At 46.1% G+C, this 26,696-nt stretch overlaps 1 protein-coding gene across 2 annotated transcripts in view; it reads left to right on the top strand.

Annotated features, from left to right (window-relative positions):
- The window catches only part of PEX14 (peroxisomal biogenesis factor 14), a 139,107-nt gene that overhangs the window by 92,477 nt on the left and 19,934 nt on the right, over positions 1–26,696 (top strand). For both annotated transcript variants that reach the window (XM_070404063.1, XM_070404064.1), the window contains exon 4: positions 19,988–20,116. In XM_070404063.1, coding sequence (XP_070260164.1) covers positions 19,988–20,116 — 129 coding nt within the window. The remainder of the gene's footprint in view (positions 1–19,987; positions 20,117–26,696) is intronic.

Here is a 26,696-nt window from a genome sequence, read left to right on the forward strand (position 1 = left end):
GTGCCCTTATTTTGCTTAATCACAAAAAAACCCACAAGGTAGGTATTTTTTTGTTATCTTCTTGCCTTTGAGGAAAAAAATGAGGGAGAGAGGTTCAATAGTTTGTTCACAAACACCAAACCAGTAAATTAAATGTTCACTCATATTTTATTTTTGTTTTTACAGTTTATGTTTTGATATTTAATCCTTTAATCTGAGATTAATAAAGTGATATGAAATGAAACTACTTTCAGACATCACTTTTTCCAAAACTGCCCTTTAAAAAATAGACAAGTAATTTTTCCCCATTTGTTTGTTATACTTCATTTATTATATATTAAATTTCAATATGTAACAAGGTCTCTTTCAAGAATATCTATTGACCTCCACACTCTTACACAAGTGCCTTAGTGTTTTAATTGCTGTATCTTTAGCATCAAATTTAATATGTACAAGAAAAAGGCTCACTTCATTCTCTTTAAAAACATTCTGAGTTAGAGTCTGGCTTTCAGTAATGACCGAGTATGTTGTATCAGCATAACATTCCCACCAATAACAATATAAATTCTGGACAAAATATTTTAGAAACATTGTTTGAAGGCACAGGAGAGCAGCCAGAAGCAAGCAGACATTGAGTGGATGTGATTCTTGAGAGAAGGAACCACTCTGAGTGAGAGCCATGTAACTGTATATTCCTTTTTCCTTAGGGACATTCCCCAGTTCACCAATTTCTAGCAAATAGAACTCAGCGGAAAGCTGCTGGGATATCGGTTGGAGGAATTGGGGGATGGGTTTTAAAAATGCCAGAGTGACTGGAGTTTGAGGATGGATACTCCAGGAAGAGACTCTTAGAAGGGGTAACCCCAAACTCTGCATATAAACACACCTCAAATTCTAGGCTAACTCCTGAACTGCCCATGCACACAGCAGGTGGCACAGAGTCCAGCAGAGATTCAGCAGCGACCTTCTGTAAGAAAGGCAGAAGTTAGAGTTTGCGTCTTATCCAGTTAGAGGGGTCTTGGTAAACACTTGGGACTTTCCTTTGAAACCCCAGAAGGACCACCCTTACAAGCACACTGCATCCTAGGACTGTATGGCATTTTCCTTGGGACTAAGCACAAAAAAGAAAATTGTAAAAACAGAGCTGCCATAGATCAAGGTGACATGCTAGTAATTTAATGAAACTCAGCCCTTCAGAAGGCGGACCATAATCCAGAACTTCTCTAGCCTGTCACCCACAATGTCCAGTATAAAAACACACTCACTAGACAGGTGAAGATGAAGAAACAGGAACTTGTGACCCATACCAAAGTGAAATATCAGTCAATATAAGTAGAATCATGAACAAAAAAAGAACTTTAAAGTCATAGGAAAAATTATCTGGAAAGAATGTATATTAAAAAATGGCTGAGCCCTGACAGGAGGTTAGAGCATCAGCCGGTGCACCAAAGGGCTGTGGGTTTGTTTCCCAGTCAAGGGCATGTACCTGGGTTGCAGGTTTGATCCCCATCCCCTGCCCCAGTTGGGGCATGTGTGGGAGGCAACCATTCAATGTGTCTCTGTTTTTCTCTCTCCCTCCCTCCCTTCCTTCCTTCCTCCCTTCCACTCTTAAAAAAAAAAAAAATCAATGGAAACAACATCCTCAGGTGAGGATTAACAAACAAAAATGGCTGAAAGGATGCATGGGGAGTTGCAGTAGAGATATCCTATATAATAAAAGGCTAATATGCAAATAGACCAAACGGCGGGACAATCGGTCTCTATGACGTGCACTGGCCACCAGGGGGCATGCGCGGAACATGGCAGGTGTTGGCCACAGTGGGATGGTGGAGCAGGTGAACAGGGGTGCCAGACCAAAGTGGGCGTCAGTCACTGTTATCGGGGCGAGCCTCTGGTGGCTACTGAAAATTCTTTGCTCCTGTGCGCTGCGGTCCTGCCTGGCACTCACACCTGCTTCTGGCGCAGAAGCCGCCGCTCGCACGCACTGCCAGCACTGGCCCCACTCACACCTGCAGCCAGCGTCAGAGCTGCCACTCGCACCCGCTGCTGGTGCCTGGCGCTGGTCCCAATTGCTCAGCACCATTAGCAGGTGCGAGCGGCGGCTGCCAGCCCTGATTGCCCCTGAGGGCTTCTTCACTTCCCCCTGCTCCTGAGGGGCAATCAGGGCAGCAGCCACCGCTCGCCCTCGCTGCAGTGCTGGCCCCAATTGCTCCGCGCTGTCAGCGGGTGTAAGCGGAGCCGGTGCCGTCAGCGCCTGGGAGCGGCAGTGGGGCTGCCTGCAGACAGAGGACTGGGTTGTGGTGGGAGGGGCCGGGTGGGGGCATGGAAGATGGGCCGAGACCCACCCCTGTGCCTACTGCAGCCTTGCGGCCCGCAGTTCCTTTTAAGGTGCACGGATTTGTGCACTGGGTCCCTAGTGGAAGTTATAAAAAAGAATCATGTGGAAGTCTTAAAATCTGTCACTGAAATTTCACTGGATGGGAATAGTAGCAGATTGGGCACAAGAGAAGAAAGGACCAGTGATCTTATATACAAGTTGATAGAAATCCAAACTACAGTATATAGAGGGAAAAAAAGATTGAAAAATAGGACCAGAGTCCCAACAATGTGTGACACAGAATCAAGTTGCCTAACACATGGGTAATCGCAGTCTCAGAAGTTGAGAAGAATGAGGCAAGAAAAAAAATACTCAAAGAAAGGCTAGCTGAAAAATGTTCAGTTTTGATGAAAACTTCTCTGTCCCTAGCAACCCAGGAAACATGGCCAGCTCCAAGCAGGATAAATACAAAGAAAATAACGTCTAGGTATAGTGTAGTGAAACCTGTTGGATACTGAAGACCAAAAGGGAACATGATCAGAATGATGGCTGACTTGCAGTCTGAAGCCATGTAGCCCACCAGACAATGGAATGATGTCTTCAAAAAGCTGAAAAAGAAAAACTGTCAACTGAGAATTCTGTACACAGTGAAAATATTCATTAATCATCAAGAAGAAGTAAAGATATTTTTAGATAAAAGTTCAGCAACAGGGTTGCCAGCAGACATGCATTGTAATAAATATCAATGGGAGATCTTCATATTGAAGAGAAAATAATATCAGATAGAAGTTTGAATCCCAAGAAGAAAGCACAGGGAATGTTAAATAGGTGGGTAAATATAAAGTACTATTTTAATTTTTAGTCTTAAATCCTGTAAAAGTTAATTGTCTATAGCAATAATAAGGTATTGTTGGATTTATACCACCCATATGTATATATGTATATGTGATGAACATTAGAACATAGGACAAAAATCAGAAGGGGATGTAAATGAAATTACTGCTTCTTAATGAACTATATCAATACATACAATATGGCACATACAATAATATGCATCATTTTAAGATTCTTTTTTTTAAATTAAATATATTTTATTGATTTTTTTACAGAGAGGAAGGGAGAGGGATAGAGAGAGTTAGAAACATCGATGAAAGAGAAACAGCAGTCAGCTGCCTCCTGCACACTCCCCACTGGGGATGTGCCCGCAACCAAGGTACATGCCCTTGACCGGAATTGAACCTGGGACCCTTGAGTCCACAGGCCGATGCTCTATCCACTGAGCCAAACCGGTTAGGGCCATTTTAAGATTCTTAATATGTAAAGTGGTATAATATTAACTTAGAGTATAATTTGGTAAGTTAAGGATGCATATTGTAATTCCTAGAGGAACCAGGTTTTTTTTTTTTAAAGTATATATAAATGTCTAGTAGAAGAAACAATGAACTACCAAACATTCCTTATTAGTCTTGTGCATTCTTTTTTTTTTTAAATTAAATAAAGAATTGATTAGAGAGGGAGAGAGAGAGAAACATCATTGTGAGAGTGAATTATCAATCTGCTGCCTCCTCCATGCCTCTTCCCAGGGATGGAACCCCAAACCCGGGCATGTGCCCTGATCAGAAATTGAACCGGCATTCTTTTGGTGCATGTGACGATGCCCAACCAACTGAGCCATACCAGCCAGGGCATCTTATGTGCTTATGCAAAATAAGCTTTCAGCACTTTTGAGAAAATAATTGCGATCTTTATTGGAATTGTGTCAAACCTTTCAAATTATTTTGAAAAGCCTTTTCCTTTTATTTCAATACTCTCTTACTTCTCTTTGTAAGGTTTTCTTTTTTCCCCCTCCTGCTTCACTAACTTTTAGATCTATATAAAGAAAACTTTTATATAGATCTAACATTCCTTAAGGCTATGAATAGTAATTTTGTTTTTAAAATTTTTCAATTACAGTTTACATTCAATAATGTTCTGTATTAGTTTCAGATGTACAGTAGTGGTTAGAAAATCATGTACTTTACAGACTGGACTCACCGATATCTCAGGTACCCACCTGGCCTCATGCATAGTTATTGTAATATCTTGACTATATTCCCTATGTTGTACTTGACATTTTCTTGACTGTTTTGTAACTGTGAATTTGAACTTCTCAATCCCTTTTCAATCCTTTTTCACCCAGTCTCCCTGGCCCCTCCCCTCTGGCAACTGTCAGTCTGTTCTTTGTATCTCTGAGTCTGTTTCTGTTTTGTTTGTTTATTTTCTTTAGATTCCACACAGAAGTGAAATCATATGGTATTTGTCTTTCTCTGTCTGAGGTCAGACATAATGATTTTATATTTCTTATGGCTACTCTGAAAGGAATTTCTTTTCATTTAATTTTTTAATTACTTATTGCTGGTGCATAAAAGTGCTACTAAATTTTAAAAAATAGATATTATATATCTAGCCACTTCATTAAACTTTCTTATGATTATGTTGATTTTTTAAAATACAGAGTTAGGCAAGAGTAGGTTTATAGTTGTGAGTACACAAAACACTGAGTTTATTCTTGTTTTATTTATTAATTATTGTATTATTTTCCATAAGAACAATTGTAAACCTACTTTTTTCCACCCCTATACAATCATATTGTTTGCAAGAGATCATTTTGTGACCTTCTTTTCAACTCTTAGACATTTTAATTTTATTCCTGCTTTATTTCATGGGATGGATGGAACTTCAAAAATAGCGTTAAATGTCTGAACAAATATTCAGTGAATGCCCGCTACAAGTTGGTCAGTGTTTTAGGCTTTGGGGATACAGCAGCGAATAAGTCAGACAGTAATGTTCAACAATATTAGAATCCTTAGAAAACCATAGAAGACAAAAGGAAGGCTACAAAGCAATCTGTGTTTGACAACCGGCGGAGCGTTGTATAGCTAGTCATTGCTATAGGAACGTGCTTTCGGCTGGTGAACAGAGAAGGTTCTGGTGGTGGCAGAGATGACCCAGAAGCACTGACAGGGCCTGGGTGGGCCTGGGAGAAGCCTGCTGTGGTAGGTGGAGCATTGGGCAGAGACTGGAGAACGCAGGCGCATCAGGGCTGAGGGGCAGACTGGTTTGTCTTAGTGCAGGGTGAGTGCATGGTAACAGGGCTCCTTGGAGGTTCTAACGAGATATTTCAGAGAGGGGACAAGAAGGTGGGACTCTGGGTTTCCTCCATGCTCCAGCTGGCGCCCCAAACCCCAGCAACATTACTCTTATGTTTTGCATGTTGGGATTCCATTTATTTTTTCTGCACAGTTTTGTTGACCACCTGCCAGCTGCCAGTAGAACTAAGTACTGCCCCAGGTACTGGGAAGAGAGCCGTGACTAAAAGAGCCCCACATCCCTGCCTTCATGGAGCTTTCGTTCTAATGGTGGAAGAGAGACAGAGTAAGTGGAGCACAATCTTCTAAGTATATAAAAGCCTAATATGCAAATTCTCCCCTTGGGAGTTCGACTGGGAGTTCGATTGCTCGCTATGACGTGCGCTGACCACCAGGGTGCGTACAGAACGAAGGGAGGCCCTGGCCAGCAGCCAGAAGGCCCGGATCGGCCCTGATTGGCCCTGAACACTGGCCAGGCCTAGGGACCCTTCCGTGCATGAATTTCATGCACTGGGCCTCTAGTGTAAGCATAATGGAAGCAGAGTACAACAATGAAGAGTTCGTGGAAGGTTATAATTTTAAATGGAATGGTCTGGAAAGACCCCACGAAGGTGACATTTGAGCAAAAACTTGAAGAAAATGAGGAAGCAAACCATGCAGATTTCTGGGGACTGAGTTCCAGGAAAAGGGAACTGCCCTGCAAAAGCCTGAAGAGGGATCCTGTCTGGCAAATTCTAGGAACAGAGAGGAGGCCAGTGTGCAGGCAGTGATGGGGGGTGGGGGGTGTCACGGCGCTGACAGGGAGCGGCGTGCAGAGCAGTATTGATCCGTGTGAGGACTTCGGATTCACTGCTAGTAAAATGGGAACCGTCCGAGGGTTTTAAGCAGAGGAGTGATATAATCGGACTTAAGCTTTAGTAGGATCACCATGGCTGCTGCATTAAGAACAGTCAGTCAGAGAGCAAGGGTGGGCGCTGGGAGATGGGTCAGGTGGTGGAAGCCCTCAGTCAGATCCCTGAATATTGTCTGAAAGTAAATCCCACAGCATATCCCAATTTGTTGGATCTGGAGTCTGAAAGAGCAGCAGAAATTAAGATGTCTCTAAGGTGCTGGCCTTGTGCCTAGAAGGATGGACTTGTTAACTAGGAGTGGTGCGGTTCCATGGGGGAGGTGAGCTCAGTGTTGGACATGCTAAATTTGAGATTTCTGTTAGACGTCCAGGTGCAGGTAGAAGGTGGGCAGATGGGTTCATTCGAACTGAGGTCAGAGGAGAGGTCCGAGCCACAGACATACATTTGACAATGTACTGTGGTAATGTGCGAGCATGAATTCCCCCCTCCCCACATCAGTAGATGAACACTGAGATATTTTGGAAGAAATGGGTATCATATCTGTAACTTAGTCTCAAACAGTTCAGGGAAAGTAATTATATCGATTGATAGAGAATAATAAAGGGTAATGAATTTAACCTCTGAAAAATCTGGGTGAGATATATGAGAATTCTTTGTGCTACTAAGTCTGAAATTATTTCACAACACAGCACTTGTTAAAAGCAAAGGAAAATACCAGCATTTCCAGATAAACAACACTGAGAGAATCCCTTGCCCGGATACCTCACCGGAAGAAACACGGAGTTCTCAGGCAGAAGGAGAGCGGCCCTGCGTGAACACAGAAATGCAGGAGCGGAGAACAGCCTGGGGAGGGCAAGTAGCGATGAATGCGTGTCCATGTGTTAACGTCTTGGCGGTGGGTTTAAAATGCGTGCACATTGAAATGTGCGACAAGAACACAGGCGGAGGGATGGAGTGAAAGTGTTCTCGGTGCTAGAATTGTGGGCAGAGTCAAGGATGGATTGTGACATCCAGGATACTGGTTCTCAAACATATTAGTCTCAGGACTTCACGCTTGAAAACTGAAGAGCCCCCACTAGGCAACCACCACAGCAGTGATCACTGCAGGCAGGACCCACCGACGGTGCCAGAACGAGAGGTGGGCGTCTCCTCCACGCTCTCTCATAACTACAGAAGGGAAGTTAGTAACTTTACCGTGAGAAGTCCATCAGAAACCACCTTGACTACAAGGAAAAACCTGAGTAAAAAAGTTGGCAAGAAAAGAGAAAAGAGGTCATTAAAGAGATCAAAAGGAAAACAAATCGTAAGATGAAAGCTATCAACCCCCGAATTTCAGTATTTAAAAATAAATGTAAATAGACTATTCCATTAAAAGCAAAGTTTGTCAAGACGAGATAAAAAACAAAACTAAACCCAATTCAGCGCTGCTTACATCAAACACACCTTTAATGAAAAGACACAGGATTAAAAGCAAAGTGATGGAAAAAGATACCAGAAGCATTAACCAGAGGAAACCTGGTCCTAGCATCACACGAGATAGACTGAGAAATGAACGTCAGAGCGGTCATCAGGAGGAAGGCTTACCATTTCTCAGTAAGCAGACCTTCAATATATTCAAACCGGATTTGGACAGAACTGAAACGAGAACTGGATGAAGCCATCATAATGGAAAGTTTTAAAATACCTTTCTTGGTAATTGATGGTACAGACAAAACATTCTGACAACACAGTTAGCAAACTTAGCCCATTTTTATATGGATATGATACCATATAGGGTGACCACTTCATAAGATGGTCAGTATCTTGTACACCTAAAACTAATATAATACTGTATATCAACTGTAATAGAAAAGATGTCTTATATTTTAAAGATTATATGTGCACATACATACCTATGACGCTGTACCCAGTAAAGGCAGTAAGTGTACAAAAAGGATGCCCAGCCCCATTAGTCATCAGAGAGATGCCCATTAAAATCAGAATGAGCTGTCACTTGATACCCATCAGCATGGCTGAATCTGAAAAACCGAGGGCTTTGGTGTTGCATGTGAAACAGCTGGGACTCTCGTTCTCACTGGTGTGAGTGTAAGTTGGTGTAACACTCAGGAAACTGTCAACAGTACCTGTTAAAGCTGATAACACACATACTTCAGATGATCCAGCAGCTCCCTCAAATAGCTCTGTAAGAATGTTGATATCAACAGCACTATTCATAGATGGTCCCAAACTGGAAACAGATAAACTGTGTAAGAACAGCGTAGAGCAGGAGAGTGAATGAGCCATGGCTGCAGCACCAGCGTGGGCGATCCTCACGAGCATAATGCTGAGCCGCAGGGCCCTTTCTACAAGAATGCGTTCTGTGTTACCCCATTTATGTAAGATGGAAAATAAACAGGCTGCTCTGTGCTGTTTGCGACACTGGGCACTAGGAGTGGACGTGAGGGAGGCTCCCGGAGGCTGTCACTCCACATTGTCATCTGGTTGGTACTTACGTGATGTTTTCACTGTGCGAGAATTCACTGAGGAGTATACTTAAGATGTGTGTGCTTCTCTGTATATTGAACACCAACCAAAGTTTACTTAAAACTACAATGAGGCCTTTTTTTTTTTACCTTTTAGAACAATAAAGAGGAAAAGCTCGATAGCATCGTGCAGTCAAGGTTGTGGGATAGAGAGCACACTGGTGGGAATGGAAGTGGAAACAACCTCTGAGGAGGGCAGTGTCAGTACTCATGGAGCTGAAAGCTGCCTGTACCGGAGCCTTCCTGCAGGCCAGCCTGGCAGGTGTGCAAATGGCACAGACAGGAGTTGTACTTGAATATTTGTCGCAGTAAATGTTCAGTAGGGGGCAGTTAAGTAAGTTATAGTACCTCCATTTAATGGGACCCATACAGCTATTAAACAGAATGGGAGAACTATAGATACTAATATTTTGGAATGCTAATATGTATTAATTTAAAAAAGCAAGGTTGCCAGAACCGGTTTGGCTCAGTGGATAGAGCGTCGGCCTGCGGACTGAAAGGTCCCAGGTTCGATTATGGTCAAGGGCATGTACCTGGGTTGCGGGCACATCCCCAGTAGGGAGTGTGCAGGAGGCAGCTGATCGATGTTTCTCTCTCATCGATGTTTCTAACTCTCTATCTCTCTCCCTTCCTCTCTGTAAAAAATCAATAAAATATATTTAAAAAAAAATAAAAATAAAAAATAAAAAAAGCAAGGTGTAGAATATTGTTCATACTATGCTATTATTTGTATAAAAAAGCACATACACATACCCATGTATATATTATAGAAAATACATATTATATGAGTATATAACAGCACTTTCATACTCACAGACTTTCTCTAGACGGTATGTAAGAAACTAGTGGCCTTGGTTGCCTATGGAAGGTATAACTGGTGGCCAGGTGGCAAGAGTGGGAAGGAGTTGAATGTTTCACTATAGACCCTTTTATATCTTTATAAGATAGCATGTACTATGGGAATATACCTACTAAATACTAAATTTTTAAATAATTTCTGAGCCCTGACTGGTGTGTCTCAGTTGGTTGGGCATCATCACATGCACCAAAAGGTTGCTGGTTGGATTCCCGGTCAGAGCACATGCCCGGTTGTGGGCTCACTCCTCAGTAGGGGACGTGCAGGATTGATGTTCTGCTCTCACATCGATGTTTCTCTTTCTCTCTCCCTCTCCTGTCTATCTCTCAAAATCAATAAAAATATTTTTAAAATAATAATAATTTAAAAATATCTCTTAGAAAGATATTATGCGGGAGACCAGTGTTTTGCCTTGCAATAAGTCTAGTACAGCCACATTTTTCTTCACATTGAAACAGATCTTTGGTTTAATGTGGTTGGCTTTGCATATGCATGTGAAGATGTATGGGAAAATGTCCTGGGACTGGGTGCTCAGGCTACAAGGGTATGTGGGAATGAATGAGTGATAAGCAGGCAGTAAGTTCAGGCTTCCCCCTGCGGCTCATTCGAAGACACCCCACTCCTTGAATGAAGTGGTGGACCCCCCACTGTGTCCTCTTTCTTCTGGACGTTCTAAGTTGAATTCAGATTAAGTTTAAAATGATGCAACCCTGCTGCTTCCTTTTGTTCTTTTTAAGAATGTAATTGAGATCACGCTATGAATATAACATCTGCTTTTTATGTCTTAATGTGTCAAAAGCATTTTCCCATGTCGTCAGAAATTGTTCATATGAATGTGAGCCTTTGACTATTATTACATTATTGTAATATGTGATAACTTACCTAATCATTCCTCTTTAGACATTTATGTTATTTAAATTTTTTACTATTGTTAAAAATATAGAGATGATCCATCTTTGTACGTTATCCTACACTGTTATTTCTTAGAAGTAAAATAGTTGAGTCAAAGGACATGGACATTTTAAAATGTTCCTGAGATTTAGTGCTGAATTGTCTTCCAGACGTTGCTCAGTTTGCCCTCGCACAGCACCCTTGCCAGCTTTGAGTATTCTCATGCAAAAAGTGGTTTTAGCCCTAGCCGGTTGCTCAGTGGTTAGAGCATTGGGCTGCAGAACAAAGGGGTGCAGGTTCAATTCCCGGTCAAGGGCAGGTACGTTGATTGCAGGCTTGTTCCCTGGACTGGGTGAGGGTGCATGTGGGAGGCAATCGATCCATGTGTCTCGTATCAATGTTTCTCTCTTTCTCCCCCTCCTCCCTCCTTCCCACTCTCTCTAAAATTCAATAGAAACATATCCTTAGGTGAGGATTTTTTTAAAAAGTTACATTTAATTTGAAAAAGTTCAAAACTTTACCAACACATCTAAATGCCGAAGCCTCTGCCAAGCTGAACAAAGGTCTGGAATGCTTCCCCTCATGCTGTGTGGCATTGTGGGAAGGCCGGGCTCCGAGCCCCCCTCACTGGGTTTGTGCTCTGCTCTCCACCACGACACCGGGACCTCAGGTAGGCTGCTGACTATTCATGTGCCTCGACTTCCTCACCTGTGAAGTGGGTAGAACGCCGCTGCCACCTTTGGCCACGTGGGCTAGGCACTGCACAGCCCCACAAGGTGCCATAGATGCAGTGGCACGGAGCCTGGAGTTGTGCACCACAGCGGCCTGTACAGGGTTAGTGTTGGGATTCAAAGAATTAAAAATGTAAAAAGCTCCTAAAACATTCTTTGACACTGGATTTAATCAATTTTGGCTGTTATTTCTGGGTAGAGAGTGAAAATATGAATTCTTTATTTTCTCTCTGCTTTTCTTTATTTTCCCTGTTTTTTTGCATGTGTGTTTTCTTATCAATAATGTCCTATTTATATTACAGGTCATATATCTATGTATTACATAAGACTATATGTGTTATAGTAGAAAATAGACCCAGCTTAAGGAATTGGGGTAAGGGGTCTTAGGAAAGCTGCCGCTTAATGGGTAGGGAGGCTGGGTCTTGACTCTCTCCCACTGCCTGGAAAGTGAGCGCTCAGATATCTATGGATTTGAATAAGTGCTAACTGTGTGTCTCTCCATTAACAAGGCTGACCATAGCAACCAGCACCAGATTCACTTGAGCTACACAAACAGGTGGTGACAAAATAATTTAGGTTTTGACCTACCAGCACATAGTATGTTTAAAGTGTTAATATCAGGTCAATATGAGGACTTTAACCATGGCAATTAAAGACTCTAGGGAGTAAGTCGAATACCAAATAATAAACCTTCTGATCGCATGCTTAAGGTTCAAGGTGCAAAACAGAACCTGAGTCGAGCCTGGAACATTCACGGCACTCCGCTACGTGACCAAAGACCGTGTCTCGGTGCCCTGGACTCTAGTGACAGGGTTTCCTCGAGGAGCAGAAATCCCCCCTCGATTTGTGCCCCACAGTAGATTGTCTCCTGAATCATGCCGTTTCAAGTGACATCTGAAACGGCGTATGGCTGTCCCTCCCATCCCAAAGCAAATGTTTGTTTTGCTGCGGGGATGGAAACATTGCCACTGGTGAAGCAAATATTTAGAGCTGGAAGAAACACTTCTTCCAGGATGTGTCAAAATAGAGCAGATGCCTGCCTTGTCAAACACATTTTCAAAAAGCCACCTTGTACTTGGCTGCTGTGGTTACAGCCACAATGGGTTAAGCAGGAGGCTAGAAACTGTGTGTGCCCTTCTAGTCCCACACTGCGCCCATCTCCTCTTCTGCCTTGGTTTTTCTCTTCCAGAAAGGGAGAACCATTCTAAGTGATTTTGTTTAGGATTAAGGATTTTCCCCTCCAAATATTTTTTCTTAAAAGTAAATTTAATGTATCCTTTTGCATCAGAAGTATATTCCCACGGAACACAGTGCATAAGAATATGCAGGAAAAGCCTGCCTCAGTCTCTGTCCCCAGCTACCAGTCCCCTCTTCACCCAGCCCAGTGCTACCCGTTTCTTATCTACATTTTATGCGTAAAACACACAACGAAAATAGATGTGTTTGTATGTGTGTATGCTTACATTCTTTTTTTATCATAGCAGTCCCACGTACCCTTCGCCTGGTTTCCCCATGCTCTGTATATTCTTTTTGTTTTTCTGTTTTTGGAAGTGGCTGATTCTAAGACTTTGCTTATTTAACATGTGTTGGCTGTCAGAGAGCAAAGGGGAGCAGGCATGGCAGGCTGCTACCCCCCCCCCCCCGCCCCCCCGCGCGCGCGCGCGCACACACACACACACACACACACACACAGTCAAAAGAGCACTGTGCTGGAGTCGGGCCCTGCCTCTGGGGCCCCCATGCGCTGTGGGTAAGTTGCTGCCCGGCTCTTTGATCTGTGAAACAGAAGGAAAAGAAAAGAAAGGGAACAGGAGATGGATCAGATGAGCTCCGACATTTCTTCCGGGTCTGAATTTCTTTGGTTGTCAAAGGTGATTTTTAAAAAAAAAAAACTTCACTGCCTCTTCTAACACGGGAGGAAGATTCAAGTACAGTGAATGGTGTTGGCTAATTTGGCTTTCTGCATATGCACAGCACACCTTAGGTCACCTGGCCTTTGGCCTTCAGGTAGCAGTGATCCCTGGTGATCGTAACCCTTGGTCTCTAAAGAGGGTGCCTTCCCGGGGCCTGGCCAGTGCAGGGTGGGCAGGCAACGTCCCAGCCTGTTGCCAGGGACCTGCAGGACCCCACACTGCCGGCTGTGACAGTGGCAGCATATTTGTCATGCTATTAATCTTTTGGAATTGATGATCAAATACCACAGTCACTCCTCTTTATTTTTGTCTTTAATTTAGCAGAGAGGGATTAAAAGAAAAACACCCTAGACTATAGACCTAAAAATAGACATCACGATGCTGATTGGAAGCCCTCCCAGGCTTTCCTGTGAGAGATCTCAATTTGTGCTACACAGAGGGCAGCTCACTTCTGTCTTGTTCACCAGTTATACTACTCCCCAGGGGAGCTCCATAAATTTTACAGGGAAATTTCCTCCTTATGCGGAAGGAGCTAAGCTCAGTGATGGTGTGGCTGAAATAATTTAGGGCTCCCAGGGAGTACGTCCGCCGCGTGGAATAACACATCAGAAGTAAATGTCCAACAAGTTTTGATTTTGGTTGAGTTGGCCACCTCATTGATACCACTGGGCCCTGGGTCCTCTGACCCTAGCAGTCGGGTTTGGAATCAAACTGCTCCCCCAAACTTGCACTTAGTTCACTGCTAACCCGGTCCCTCTGTCTGCTCCACTGGCCGTTGCCGCGGAGCTGCCTGCTGGTGTCTGCTTTCTGCACACTAACTCCACGAAACCTCCTGACTTGGACGTGGCTGAGTTTCACATCTTGCTTCTGCCTCTCTGAGAGTCAGAGCTCATCCCACTGAGTCAGGAGAGCAGATCCGCCTTCCCTTTAGGCTCAGAGCGGAGCAGGGCCGCGGCTCCCAGTCCTCAGGCTGGCGGTGCGGTGCGCTTTGCCCTGGCTTTTTACTCAGTGATTTATACTCGGAGACGTGGCTGGGTGATAGCCAGTGTCCTTTTGTCTTTGTGTTTATTTTTCTTGCACGTTCAATGTATTTAAAGGATATATTGTCTTTATGGTTCACTGGGATAAGGAGGGGATTGGTGCAAGTTTTAATGAGAGGCCCCTGCTTCCCGTGCTGCGATGAGAATTATATCCTGGGTTAGATATTTTTCTTTCTTCCCTTAGGTGGCAGGAGGCAGTGTTTTGCTTCTTTTTGAAATAGCATTTTTTCCGAACGATCTTCAGAAGGGTACTGAGAGGACACTCACTTTCGGCATCCTTGGCAACTTTTCCTGCTGTTGGAACTCCTCGTTGGGGAGAGGGGACAGTCTCGCCTCTTGTTCGTGAATGCACATGCCAACGTCAGGATGCGGGAACCGGCCTCTCCTCAGAGCAGTTTTTAGAAAAACTCTCTCATTCAGGCTAATGATGTTTGGAACTAGTTTGCTCAAAAACTGTTTTGCTACTTGGGGATAGTTAATCAGCAGAAACAGCGTTTGGCTCATTTGCTTAATATTTTAACCAAGTGAATTAGACAGGTTGGGGGGCTGGGGGAGGGGATTAGGAAGTGGGTGGGGGAGGCCCCATAAACAAGGTGATATATAATATTTTTTTTGTTCTCCTTTTAAATAAATACCGATCAGCTTTATGTTCAGAGACAATAGGAGCCGTTGGCTTAAATTTGCAGTTTACTGTATTTATGGCTGTAATATCAAGGTGCTGCCGTCGTAATTTCATGCCCCAATGAGAAGAGCAAGGTCGAAGCAAATGCTTCCATCGGCATCTGCTAACACACTAACTCATAAACAAGGCCCGGCTGGATCAGGTGGCACGGAATAATACAGGCTAATGAAATACAGCACAGCTTTCCATTACTGTTAGTTTTTACAGTGTCGTCATTACGTGTAATTTATGTTTAAAAAATTCAATTTTATACAAGGCACTGGGAAATAGGGGTCTACAGGTCATCCAACGACTTTTAGAGGCTCTGAGAGTCCTTATTGTGCTCCTCTGTTCCAACAAAATGTTAATAAAATAAAATAAAAATACTTTTTCCCTTTCCCCTCCCCTCACCTTTTCTGAGAGAGTTGATTTTTCTTTTAATGTGGGGAGTGTTTTTAGCCAGCTGTCTTCTCTGCCTCATCTCCGCACAGAGTGTGCACGGTAGATAACTAGTTGTTCTGAGAGAGGTCACCCTGCTCGGTCTCTGTGAATCACCTGAGTCCTGTGATGAGAGGGACTGTGATGGGGAGGACGCTGGCCAGAGTGGCCAGCCCGGAACTGCCGCCCTTTGCCGCTGGCCCTCTGGCCCCGTTTCCTAATAAACCTGGGGCTGGCCTGGCAGGTGCTGTCAGGCGTTCATTATCTTGCTTATGTCCCGGCTCTCCCTGACCCTGGTCTCCTGCTTGTTGTCTGGCCTGAGAGATGCAGAGAACACTGCTGTCTGCTGTCTTTCTGCTTCACCTGCTCAGGGCCAGGCCCCGTGGCAGTGCCGTGTGGTCGCGGAGAAGCCCACGCACAGCCCGTCCCACAGAAAAAAGCCAGCCCTCCTCCAGGCCCGTTTGTCTGAGTCCTGGGAAAGGACCCTGCGTCCTGCAGCTCAGAGTCCACCGGTTGGTTTGGGTTTGTTTGCATTTTGACAAAACGTTTAGAAAAAGAAAGCACATTTGTTTATCTTCTAAGGGATAAAAATAAGCAGGTGTGGCAGTCCCGAGGCCACTCACTTCATAGAATGGTCCATAGAATGTAGCTCACTTGCCTGTTCTTTTAAAGGGATCCCACCCTGAAGAAAGTGCTGGAAAAGAAGTCGTTGGCCGGCTTCTGCATCAAGGGAGGCTCCCCATAAAGGGAGCTGGTTCTGGAAGTAATTCCCAGAGAACCGGGGGGTCAGGGCTGGGACTTCACGTGCGCAGTGGGGTCTGAACTGAGAGTGCGGCTTTGCAGGTCAGATAGCTGTGACCTTACAGGCAAAACGACAGCCTCTCCGAGCCAGGCACCCTGCTCCTCCTGCCCACCTGGGACAAGTCCCCCGTCCCTTCCTCCTCCTCTGCCGGAAGCCAGTGAGTGGATGGGATCCTTGGGCAGGCCTTCCTTAGTTGGCTCCCTGTCAGATAGATTTTCATTGTCAGTGTCACAGATGGGGGAGGGCTGCTGGCTCTTGGAGGCGGCAGGCGGCAGACAGAGGTGAGGTTACTGAAGGAGCCCCTACACGCACAGGGCTAGTGATATCAGGTAACGCAGTTGACACCCCAACTGAAAAATTTTAGGTTTTAGTAAAATTGGCTAATTCTCCCAAAGGTAGCAGCTAAAGGAAGACTTGGGGCAGACGGGAGGGGAAGAGGTTTGCCTGCCATAGACTGACACCCTTAGCTCCATCTCTGCTCAGCTCAGCCCTTGCTCGGTCCCTGGGTTGTTAGATTATTTCTTGCAGATAGCAATCAACTGGAAGGAAGTGTGTGTGTCTAATTTGCATGAGATTATTTAAAACAAAAAAAAAAAAGGTCTGCATTAGTCAGGGTGATGGTAAACAACGCAAAGAGATGCCTTTTATAATGTAGCCAGGGCCTCAGCTTTCAGAGCCAAATATAATTCACTTACAATTGGCAGTTTCCTTTATTATTCCTTTTAACCTTTTGGATTCTGCAAGGTCTCACTCTGAGCTCTCCGGTGTTTCTCAGCGGGAGTGGGTGGCGCCTGGATGTGTCGTGTGGGTTCTGTGGCAGCACCTCATCCCTAAGGGTAAGGCCATTCAGCACCAGGAGCCCAGGACTGGGGAGATAACGGTGTGTTCAGAGAGATGACCCCTCCGCCCCTCGGCCCCTCCACCCCTCCGCTCAGGCTCCAAAAGTCCCAGCCGATGCACCCGAGAGGTCCACCTGTCGAGCCCTGACCCTGGTCACGCTCCCTAAGCTGGGACACACCAGAGGAAGAGGCACTGAAGGGTGGGCCGCAGCCTGCGGGAGGCTTCGGGTTTATTCGGGGTTAGAATACTAGGATGAGATTAGGTCACCTACCCTTGTCACTCCGGGGTGTTCAAAAAGTTGCCCAGGTGTCGTTGCAGGGAGGACCCAGGTGATAAGCCGTGAAACAACATCCATGGGCTCCTCCCTGTGGATGGGGTGTCACATGGGATGGGGGGAAAGAGGTTTAGTCCTTGTCTAAACCTCCTCCCCAAGATTGAAGACTTGAGACTTAATTGTGCAGTTGTGATGTGACTGCGCTGTAGTGGGGAGCCCCTGGGCTGGAGGTGGGAAGCCCCACTTGTCACCGGCAGTTCCATGCCCTTAACTCATATGCTTTGAGGGCATATTTTTCACCCTCCTTGGGCCTCTGTTTTTTTAATCTGTTAAATGAAGGCAATGACTGGGATAATGGTTCAGCTCTGAAATTATATTGTTCAGTGAGATCATTAAAATGCTTATTTTTTTAAAAAAAGAAAAATGATTCACTTTGTGTAACTAAATCAAAATCCTGACTCTCGGAGGACTAGGGATATCAGACTTCCAGCCAATGTAAATTTAGGGCATCAAATGATAAGGTCTCTGAAAAACAAGAGCTTGGGAGGATGTGCTGATGCCCTTTAAACCGCGGCCTCACTCCTGGGCTCGGCTGCAATAATGCAAGGAACATGTTTTATTAGGAAAATAGGCTTCGGCACAGCTCAGAGCCAGAGGGCAGAACAACGGGCAGGGAGTCCTGTCCCTTTAACCAGCTCCGGCTCTCAGGGCCTCAGCCCAGCCTGCAACTCACTGTATATTTCCCCAGCGTTAGACATTATCGTACTTGTTTATATTTGAAAGAGCCAAAAGGGAAAATGAGAATGCAACTGAATGCTCCTTTTGGGAAAATTATCCTTATTTGCAGCCAGCGGCTGACAAGGCACACGCACCACCAGGTTTGTAGAGTCCGTGGCGCACCAGTGACCGGCAGCCTGTGCTGACGGCGCACGGCCGCTTTCTTCCCCGGTGGCTGTGTGGACCGGTTAAAGCAGCATCTTCTCTGCGAGAACCCTGACGGGGGTTCCCTTCCTGTCTGGGAGGGGGCATGTTCTCGGGTTTTCCTCGGCTTGTCTCTCCCTCCTGCCCCTGTGCTGGGGAGGTGAGGTGACGATCAAGCAGCCCCTTTGCAGTCAGCGGGGGGTGGGGAGGAGGGACGTGCCCCATCTCGCCCCATACACTCGGATCTAGCCTTTGCATTGTGAAGGAGCTCAGTGCCCGTAGATGACCCTCCTTGCCCCCTGGCAGCCTTTCCATCTGCTCATCAATGTGCTGAGAGACTTCACGGAGCTGTGGCCTGGCCTGTGTGTGCGGAGAAGGGGGAGGGCCGCAGTGTCCAATGGGGCCACATCTCAGCTGCCCAGCACAGGGAGGCGAAGGAAGGGGCCGGGGCCGGTTGGAGCAGTTCAGGCATCCTCCCCAGAAAAGTTTGTGGGGCGGCTGCAGCCCACTCACGCCATGCTGTAGAGCATTAATGTGCTCCATCTAGTAGCCCCTTGGCACGGAGCGTGCGGCACAGGCTTCGGAAGATGCTGATCCTCAGAACCTCCTGTACTTACGTCATCCACCCCCAGGGGCAGATAGACCACGCTGTGGCCTCTAATGGAGGCTGCTGACCAGATGTGGAAAAGCTCCAGGCTCTCATTTAAAAGCTCCGTGTTGCGGCCGGCCTGGATATTGGGATTCCCGGAACAGCACGGCCGGCCGGAGCGGTCTTTCGTGGCGTGGCCTAGCCGCGACCTCCCACCTGCCTTTTCCTCTCTTAGTGGCGAGAGCGATCGCACGCGCACGTTACTTCCGAGCTGCCCCTCAGGAGAGGTTTCTCCCACCCGTGTGTGCACTTGTTCCTCGCTTTGGGCTGGTTGGTGCCCTCCCTCCTCCCGCAGAGCCAGCGCCCCAGGCTGCCTCGGAAAAGCTTCCGGCCGTGTGCCCCCTGGAAATGGGGTCCGCCTGGGTCTTCCACTTGCCTTTTATTCTCCCTGGGTTCCTCCGTGGGCAAATCCTCTCCACATGTTGTAGCCACTGCAGATGGCGCCCTGCTATTTCCTCAGGTCCCGTGCGCAGCGTGGTGTAGAGTGTCGGGAAGACTAAAAAAAAAAGGGAAAATGAAAAACTAGCCAAAGGCGATATAGGCAGCCTGTGATAGGCTAGAGTAATAATCATCTCAAAGTTTGGGCCTGGCCTTGTTTTGATCTGTTTTCTTGTTTTATTTTCTTCTTTACATTCTATATCCCATTCATACTAATCACAGTCAGTCCTGATTTTTCTTTTTATTTCTGCATTTGTCATAAAATAAAGCAAATTATTCCCGTCTTCGGAAACGATCTAGACTAATTAGTCGTCTCACCCAATAATTAGTTTTTTGTTTCCCTGTCTGTTTTCATGCATTATTGTTAGTTTTTTCCCCTCTTTTTTTTAACACCATTACAGATTAAAATGAGCCACATTTGCAGTTGATGGTATCTGTTTTCAGGGGAAGAATGGAGAATTGCAGTACAGAGCGACTTCAAAAGCAGCAATAAACTCAAGGATAAATTAAGGAAATTGAATGAGCCACATTTGGAAGCAGTGTTGAGGCTAATATTCTGTCGCTTAAGGTTAAATTGCAACTGAGAGAGGTTCCAGAGAATCCGAAATCGGAGAGGCAACTTCCCAGGATGCTAGGCGTTCCGTGGCTCTCGGGGTCTTTTCTCAACGCAGATTTCGTAGCAGCCGTGGGCAGTGGGCAAGGTACTCACCTGCAATCATGTGCTCTTCTCCCCCAGGGCTGACGGACGAAGAGATCGATGTGGCCTTCCAGCAGTCGGGCACGGCGGCCGACGAGCCTGCGGCCTTGGGCCCAGCCACACAGGTGGTTCCTGTCCAGCCCCCTCACCTCATGTCTCAGCCATACAGTAAGTCGCCCATTCCAGCCCCTGCTTTCACCTTGATTGGACGCAGGGCTCTGGCCAAGGGCAGTGCTCCCCTCTCCCAGACTCAGCAAGCCGGGGAGCTGGGAGGCGTAGCCGGCGGCTCCTGTGTTTTTCCCGAAGAATGTGACACACCCAAACCTTCTAAACAAACTTTGAAGTCTGTGACAAAGGTTTAAGAAGAAGAGACGAGGGACCAGAATAAATGAGTTTATTAATGTGTTGTGTCAAGTATTATGGTTACAAGTAAGAATCTATCAAAGTACGCATTGGCTCAGTTTCCATTTTCTTAGAGCAGTGCTTTTGCATGTTATTGTTGCTCTAAGAGGAACGAACATGAACTTTGGATTCATGAGTGCATTCTCGTTTGCTCGCTAAAATAACTTGCCTCCCAATTTTATTTTTTAAAGTTCATATTAGTAGATTTAGATTGCCCCCTCCTCCCTCCCTCCCTCCCTCCCTCCCTCCCTTTCTTATCCTGGCTATACCATGTATATTTATGCAGTGGCAGTCTGTTAGAAAATTTCAGATTAGATATAAATGTCCTTTTTGTATGTAGTGTTTAATTATAACATGAGACCATGACCCACAGGAGGTTTTGTTGTTTTTAAATAAGAGCTGTTTTAGGAATTGAGGTTCTTTAAACTAGTAATAAATGTACACCTCAAATACAGCCAGAACCCCTTCTTTCAGTCACCTGTACAAAGTCTAAAAAGGTTAAAATTGACTCCAAAGTGATGAAAAATAGCTCAGTTTTGTGTCTTTAATGTAACTCAGCCTTGAATTTGCCATCTTTCAAAATGCCTTTTGTATAATTGTCTGTCTTGGAAGTTTTATTTTTTCAAAACATGATTTAAAACGGTGTTAGCTATCAGATTTTAAAAGGTGTGATTTAAACCCTTGCCACGTGGTCTGGAGCTCCTGTCTGGCTCACTCTGCCATCCTCCCTGGCTCAGCCCCAGCGGGGGCGACATCATTGTGCAGAGGCAGGGCTGGGCAGTGGTTAGAGCCTCTCGCTGTGTGTGCCCGCTCTCATTTAGACTGTTGCTTGCTTTTCTTGTGGATGAGGCCGAAGGGGTGAGACCAGGTCACACACACTCACATGCTCTCATCTGTGGTCGCCTTGTCTGACAAACCACTGGTGTCATGTGGCCTGAGACGAGAGGAACATGCCTCGTTGTGAGCCTTGTCCTGCGGCTCCGGAGTCAGTAGCAGCTGCCTGTCGGCCTGGAACTCTTTCCTCCTTCCTGGCCAGCATTCTTCCCCACCCATTGTGTTTGCTTTGCGTCCCTCACCATACTCTGTGTTTCCTTTTAACCAAAGATCAAGTCTCCACACTATGCTTACTGTGTCTGGCCCAGCCGTTGAGTGGGATTTGTTGAGGACGGGCAGTGGCAGCTGGGGTGCAGAAGTTTCTAAGATGCACATCTGTTCTATTCCAGCTGTTTCCTCTAGTGCTTAATACCGAACAGGTCTCTCGGCTACTTGAAAACTTCTTGCTCAGGACAGAGTGTTCCTGCGCTTGCCTCCTGTGAGTAGACACAAAGGGTTAAACTGTTCGTCTTCCTGAAGAGGCAAAGCCTGGGATGGGGAGGGGCGGCTCAGTCGTTTAAATCATCCTCTGTCCGGATCGCTCTGAGAAAAAGCATTACCCGGTTAGGTATTTAGGTAGGAGTATTTTTAAGAGTCTCCCAGCCCTAAAAATAAAATACATCTTCTTAGAGACAGACTCCTTCCTGCACTGACGCTGGTGTAAAAACAACTGGAATGGCAATTCTAAATACCTGCCGCTTTGGTGTCACCGGGGAGGGCCATTCTTCTGGTGCCGCTGCCCCGCTCCCTCCAGCTCCGGGCTGGCGCTGCCTCTTCACTTCTGTACTTTTGCCAAGAGGTGTCAAAACTGCTCCAAAAAAAAAAAAAAGCTTGATTTTGATTAATATAGAGAAAGAAGACTTTGCCTGACTGATAATAAAACTGATAAATGACATTTGAATTACTTGTAGCAGTAATTTATTACATAAAATATCTTTTATTTGACATGTGATTAGTTGCTGGAAGCATCACTCAACCTGACGAGTTTAAACACGCTCTAAAATGAACCCCAGTAAAAACCAGGGCTGTCTGCGCCGGCGTTATGAAATACACTAATCCTGGAGTGAGGGGAAATCTGACTTTAAATATTTAAATGATTAATTGGGTTTATATTTTTTTTTTACCTTTCTAACCCCCTTAATTACAAGCAAACTCAGGGGAGTTTCTGAACTAGGTGTGCAATCTGCATGCTTATCGCCGAGGCATTGTCTGCGTCCTGGGAGGGATTTATGGCCTCCATTCATGTGTGTTCCTGCCGGTTTACATCTGGAGATCAGGCAGCCCTTCCCTTCACGTTTCTTGACTTTTTAAGGACATTTTCTCCCTGAGCCCAAGTCTAGAAAATGGGATTCTCTGGGCTCAGCCCCAAATGCTCACGTCTTGGGGAAGGGTAGCTTTTCCGAGATCGCTGCAAGGAGCCCAGTGCCCCGGATTGTCACCTCTGGGCTAGCCCGTCCTCCTGCTTGGTGACAGATGTCCTACTCGGTGCTTCTTTGGGTATCTCTGCTCTTTGGTGATTGTGGTGGAACTTGAGGTGGTAGTAAATGCCAGTGTCAGCAAAGAGAACGTAGAGACCTACCAGAATGGTCAGTTCTTCAGTGTTTGTGAAGCACCTACTGTGTGCTCAGGACAGTATGGTGGGATTTGAAACATGATCTTTAAGGATCTTACAGGCTCTCTGGGAGAGAGAAGACAAACTCGCAAGAAAAGGATAATAATATAAGACATGATTAAATGCCAAAATGAATTATACAGACAAGAAAATTCCACAAGAATACAGAAAAGAGAAGAATGAAGAAGTCAGAAGGCTTTGTGATAGTGGGAGGAGGTAGCACCACAGGGAAGCTTGGTGTCACATGGGGTGAGAATAAACTGAGAAGGAAGTCGGGGAGAGCTCAAGAAAAGCCAGGCCGAAAGCAGAGGAAATGTGACATTCTGTGCTCCTCAGTCTGGTTTCTTCTTCTCGACTTGGAAGCAGGAATCTATGTGTGTGTGTGTGCGGTGCCTAGCACGGCCCTGAACGGAAAGTCCTGATAAATGTTTGCTTGATTGATTCGTTCCAAGCTGATTTCTCCTCTTTCCTCCAGAGAGACAAGAAGCAAGGTAGCTTTGAGATAGAGGCAGGACCGGTGTGAATTTTGTGGAATAATAATTTTTTTCCTTAGGCCTTTCAAAGACAGACCTACAGCTTCAGTTGCCTCTTAAAATAGGATGTAAATGGGGTTGGGGAAAGGTTTTGACATTTCATTAGAAATCGTGAGAGAGAAAGTGTGTTCTTTCTCAGTTGTTTCTCTTATAGCCCATATAGCCTTATACACTTTCCCCCTTAATTCACTGAGCCGGCACGTATTATGGAAGGCCTGCTATGTGCCCGGCACTGTGCTAGGCCCAGGGGTGGGAGGGTTAACAAGGCCTCGCTAGTCGCTCTCTCCAGTTGCTGTTGTCTGATAGGAAAGGCAGGTGAGCGAACGCAGCAGTGCCTGAGCTCAGCCCAGGTGAGGCCAGTGGCACCGATGAGGTGAAGGACAGCAGGATCTGGGGGACGACTGGTGCAGTGAGCAGACAGGATGGACAGGAGCCTCTGGGCAAACAGCCTGGGATGGGAGTGTCAGATGAGAGGACCCGAGAGGGAGGCAAGAGGCAGGCCACCCCCCTGCTGGAAGACAGTCAAAGCACATTGGGTTTCTTACTTTGAAACGCATCATTAATTATTTTTGAGGCAGTATTACCTATGTGACTATATTATTCTTAGGCCAGTGTTAAAATTATTGTCTCACCTGAGCAGATGCTGCAGGGGGGCCAGGGAAGGCCCCTGGGAGTGTATAGACAAGGCAGTCAGATGCTGCGCCCGGTTGCTGTTCCGCGGGAAGGTGCAGCTCCGCCCCTGCAGGGTGTGTCTCAGCTGCCTCCACTCCGGCTAGGGTGCACTAGGGTGGCCGTCCCCCTTGGCTCCGCCAGCCCCTACTCCCACCAAGATGCTCTGAAATGTTCATTCACTGTGAGCTCCTGGAGCTCAAGGGCTTTTTATATTTTTGAACTATGCCCGAGATTCTGTCTTAGCAGGTGTTCCAGAAATACTTGTTGAGTGGATAAATGGGGATGGAAATGCACTTCAGAATTGAAAGGCTGTCCAGTCAAACCAGCAGCTCGGGGCAGCCCCGGGAGCCAGCGAGGCCTCCTGTGTGCTTGGTCGTGCAGGCTGTGGAAGGAGAGGACAGGCCTTGCCACTGACTAACGTGAGGGAAGCGCAGTGTTTGGGGAAATACACGAGGACCAGCCTACGCCATGTGGTATGTGTGAGTGGTGAGAGCTTTAGGAGTTGACCAACAACGGAACCCTCGAGTGCCAGCTAGGTGAGGCTGTCCGGGGGAAGCAGGGCTGGAGCTGGGCCCTGAAGGCCAGTCAGTGAGGGCTGGAAGGAGAGCATCCCTGGGGGTGCAGCGAGGGCCGGAAGGAGAGCATCCCTGGGGGTGCAGCGAGGGCCGGGCGGGGTGGTGTGTGCGAGCCACTCTGCAAGTGACGTTCCCACCAGGAAATGAAGTGGGGAGCCCTCCCATTTTCTCTCCCTTTTCCCTCTCTGCCACTTTAGCACACAAATCTCACTTTTTGCTACATAAAAGCTGCCAATTTGTATATGAAAAAAAACCTTCTCTGATTTTTAAGAAAATAGCTTAAAACACAGCTTTTCAGGGGCCACCACCCTGTCCGCTGTGTTGGCCGTGTGTTTCACCCAGGGAGGTGCCGTGTGGGTGCCAGGTAATGCCGTGTGCGGATAGTGCCCCGGGCGAGTGTTACGGGAAAAGAGCGGAGTGGCAGAGCCGTTCCCTAGGTCTTTTAGGCCAGGAAAGAGTCTTTGGTTGGTGGCAGCCAGGATTATGGCTGTGCTGACAATGCAGCCTGTGTTCATTTTATAAGGTTCTTCTGCAAATAACAGAAAACCCAAAATAAAAGTGGCTTACACAAAATAGAAGGATACCTCTCTGTTATGGAAACCTCAGCAGTGCAGGCTCTGATGTCAGGGCCCCAGCTCCTCCCAGGCTCTGCGTCCCTGACACCTGGCTGGTGGCATCCAGCTTGTGCTGTGGGTGAGCAAGGGGCACGGGGGTGGGGGGGGGGGGGAGGAGAAAGGGCAAGCTCCCTTCTGAGGACACTTCCTGGAAACTGCCGACATCACTGCCACTTTCTCTCCATTGGCTGGAACTCAGTCACGTGGTCATGCCGGCTGAAAGGGAGGCTGAGAAATCCAGTCCTTGCGCTGATGGGCATGTTCCCAGCTTTCCTAGCTCATGGAGAGTTGGAGTTAGAATAAACACTGAATTTAGCATAATGGCTGCCTCTGGGTGGAGAGGAACACCTGGAGCTTCGGTGGTGTTTGGAAAGTTCTACCTGGTACAGTAGGTGGGGCTAGGATTGCTCATTTTATTATCACGCTTCAGCACTTAGGTAAATGTTACCTCCTTTTGTATGTGTCAAATAGTACAGGATGCATTTTTAAAAGTTGAATTGGAATTCATAGTTCTTGCTTTTTTCCTTGGTCTCAGCTGCTAACTGAGCAGAGAGAGAACTTAGAATCTACTCTGCTAGGTATTGTTCTCAATCACTGCTGACTTCCTGTAGCTCCCTTTTAAAAAAAAAATCTGGACATAACTTTTTAAAAAATCAGCTTTATTGAGGTATAATGTGCAGAAAAGAAAATGCACCGATTTCAATTCTACGATTTGAGTTTTGACAGGTGTGGACTCCCGTGTAGCCATCACCACATAGTAAACATTGCCAGTACCCTACAAGGTTCCCTGGTGCCCGTTCCCAGCCGATCTCAGCCCACCCGGACTCGGGCAGCCACTGGTCTGCTTTCTGTTGCTTCTGATTAGACCTATCTTTCCTAGAGTTTGATATAAATGGAATCATACAGTATGTACTCGTTCGTGTCTGGTTTCTGTCGCTCAGCATGATGTTTTTGAGAGTCATCCAGGTTGTGTGGATCAGAAGTTCCTTTTTATTACAAGTGGTATTGCATGGTGTGGACGCACCAGTTTGTTTAGCCATTCACCAGTTGATGGCCTTTGGGCTGTTTCCAGCTTCGCACTATTACGAATAAAGCTCTGGTGAATATTCGTATACAAATCTTTGTATGTTTTTTCCCCCTCTTCAGTAAATGCCTAGGAGTGGAATTGCAGGGTCATATGTTAAGTGTAAGTTTAACTTTATAAGAAACTGCCAAACTGTGTTCTAAAGTGGTTGTACCATTTTGCACTCCCTTCAGCAGTGTATGAGAGATCTCGTTTGTTTCATAGCCTCACCAGCAGTTGGTGTTGTCAGTCTCTTTCATTTGAGGAGTTTAATGTGTCATGGTGTCTCAGAGTGGTCTGAGTTTACATCTCTGTGATGACTGATAACGTCGAGCATCTTTTTGTGCTTGTTGTTATGTGCATATCTTCTTTTGTGAAGTGTCTGTTTCGGTCTTTTGCCCATT

The sequence above is a fragment of the Myotis yumanensis genome, unplaced genomic scaffold (genome assembly GCF_028538775.1).
Source record: "Myotis yumanensis isolate MYYU_CA2020_CCGP unplaced genomic scaffold, mMyoYum1.0.hap1 SCAF_2, whole genome shotgun sequence".
NCBI classification, from domain to species: domain Eukaryota; kingdom Metazoa; phylum Chordata; class Mammalia; order Chiroptera; family Vespertilionidae; genus Myotis; species Myotis yumanensis.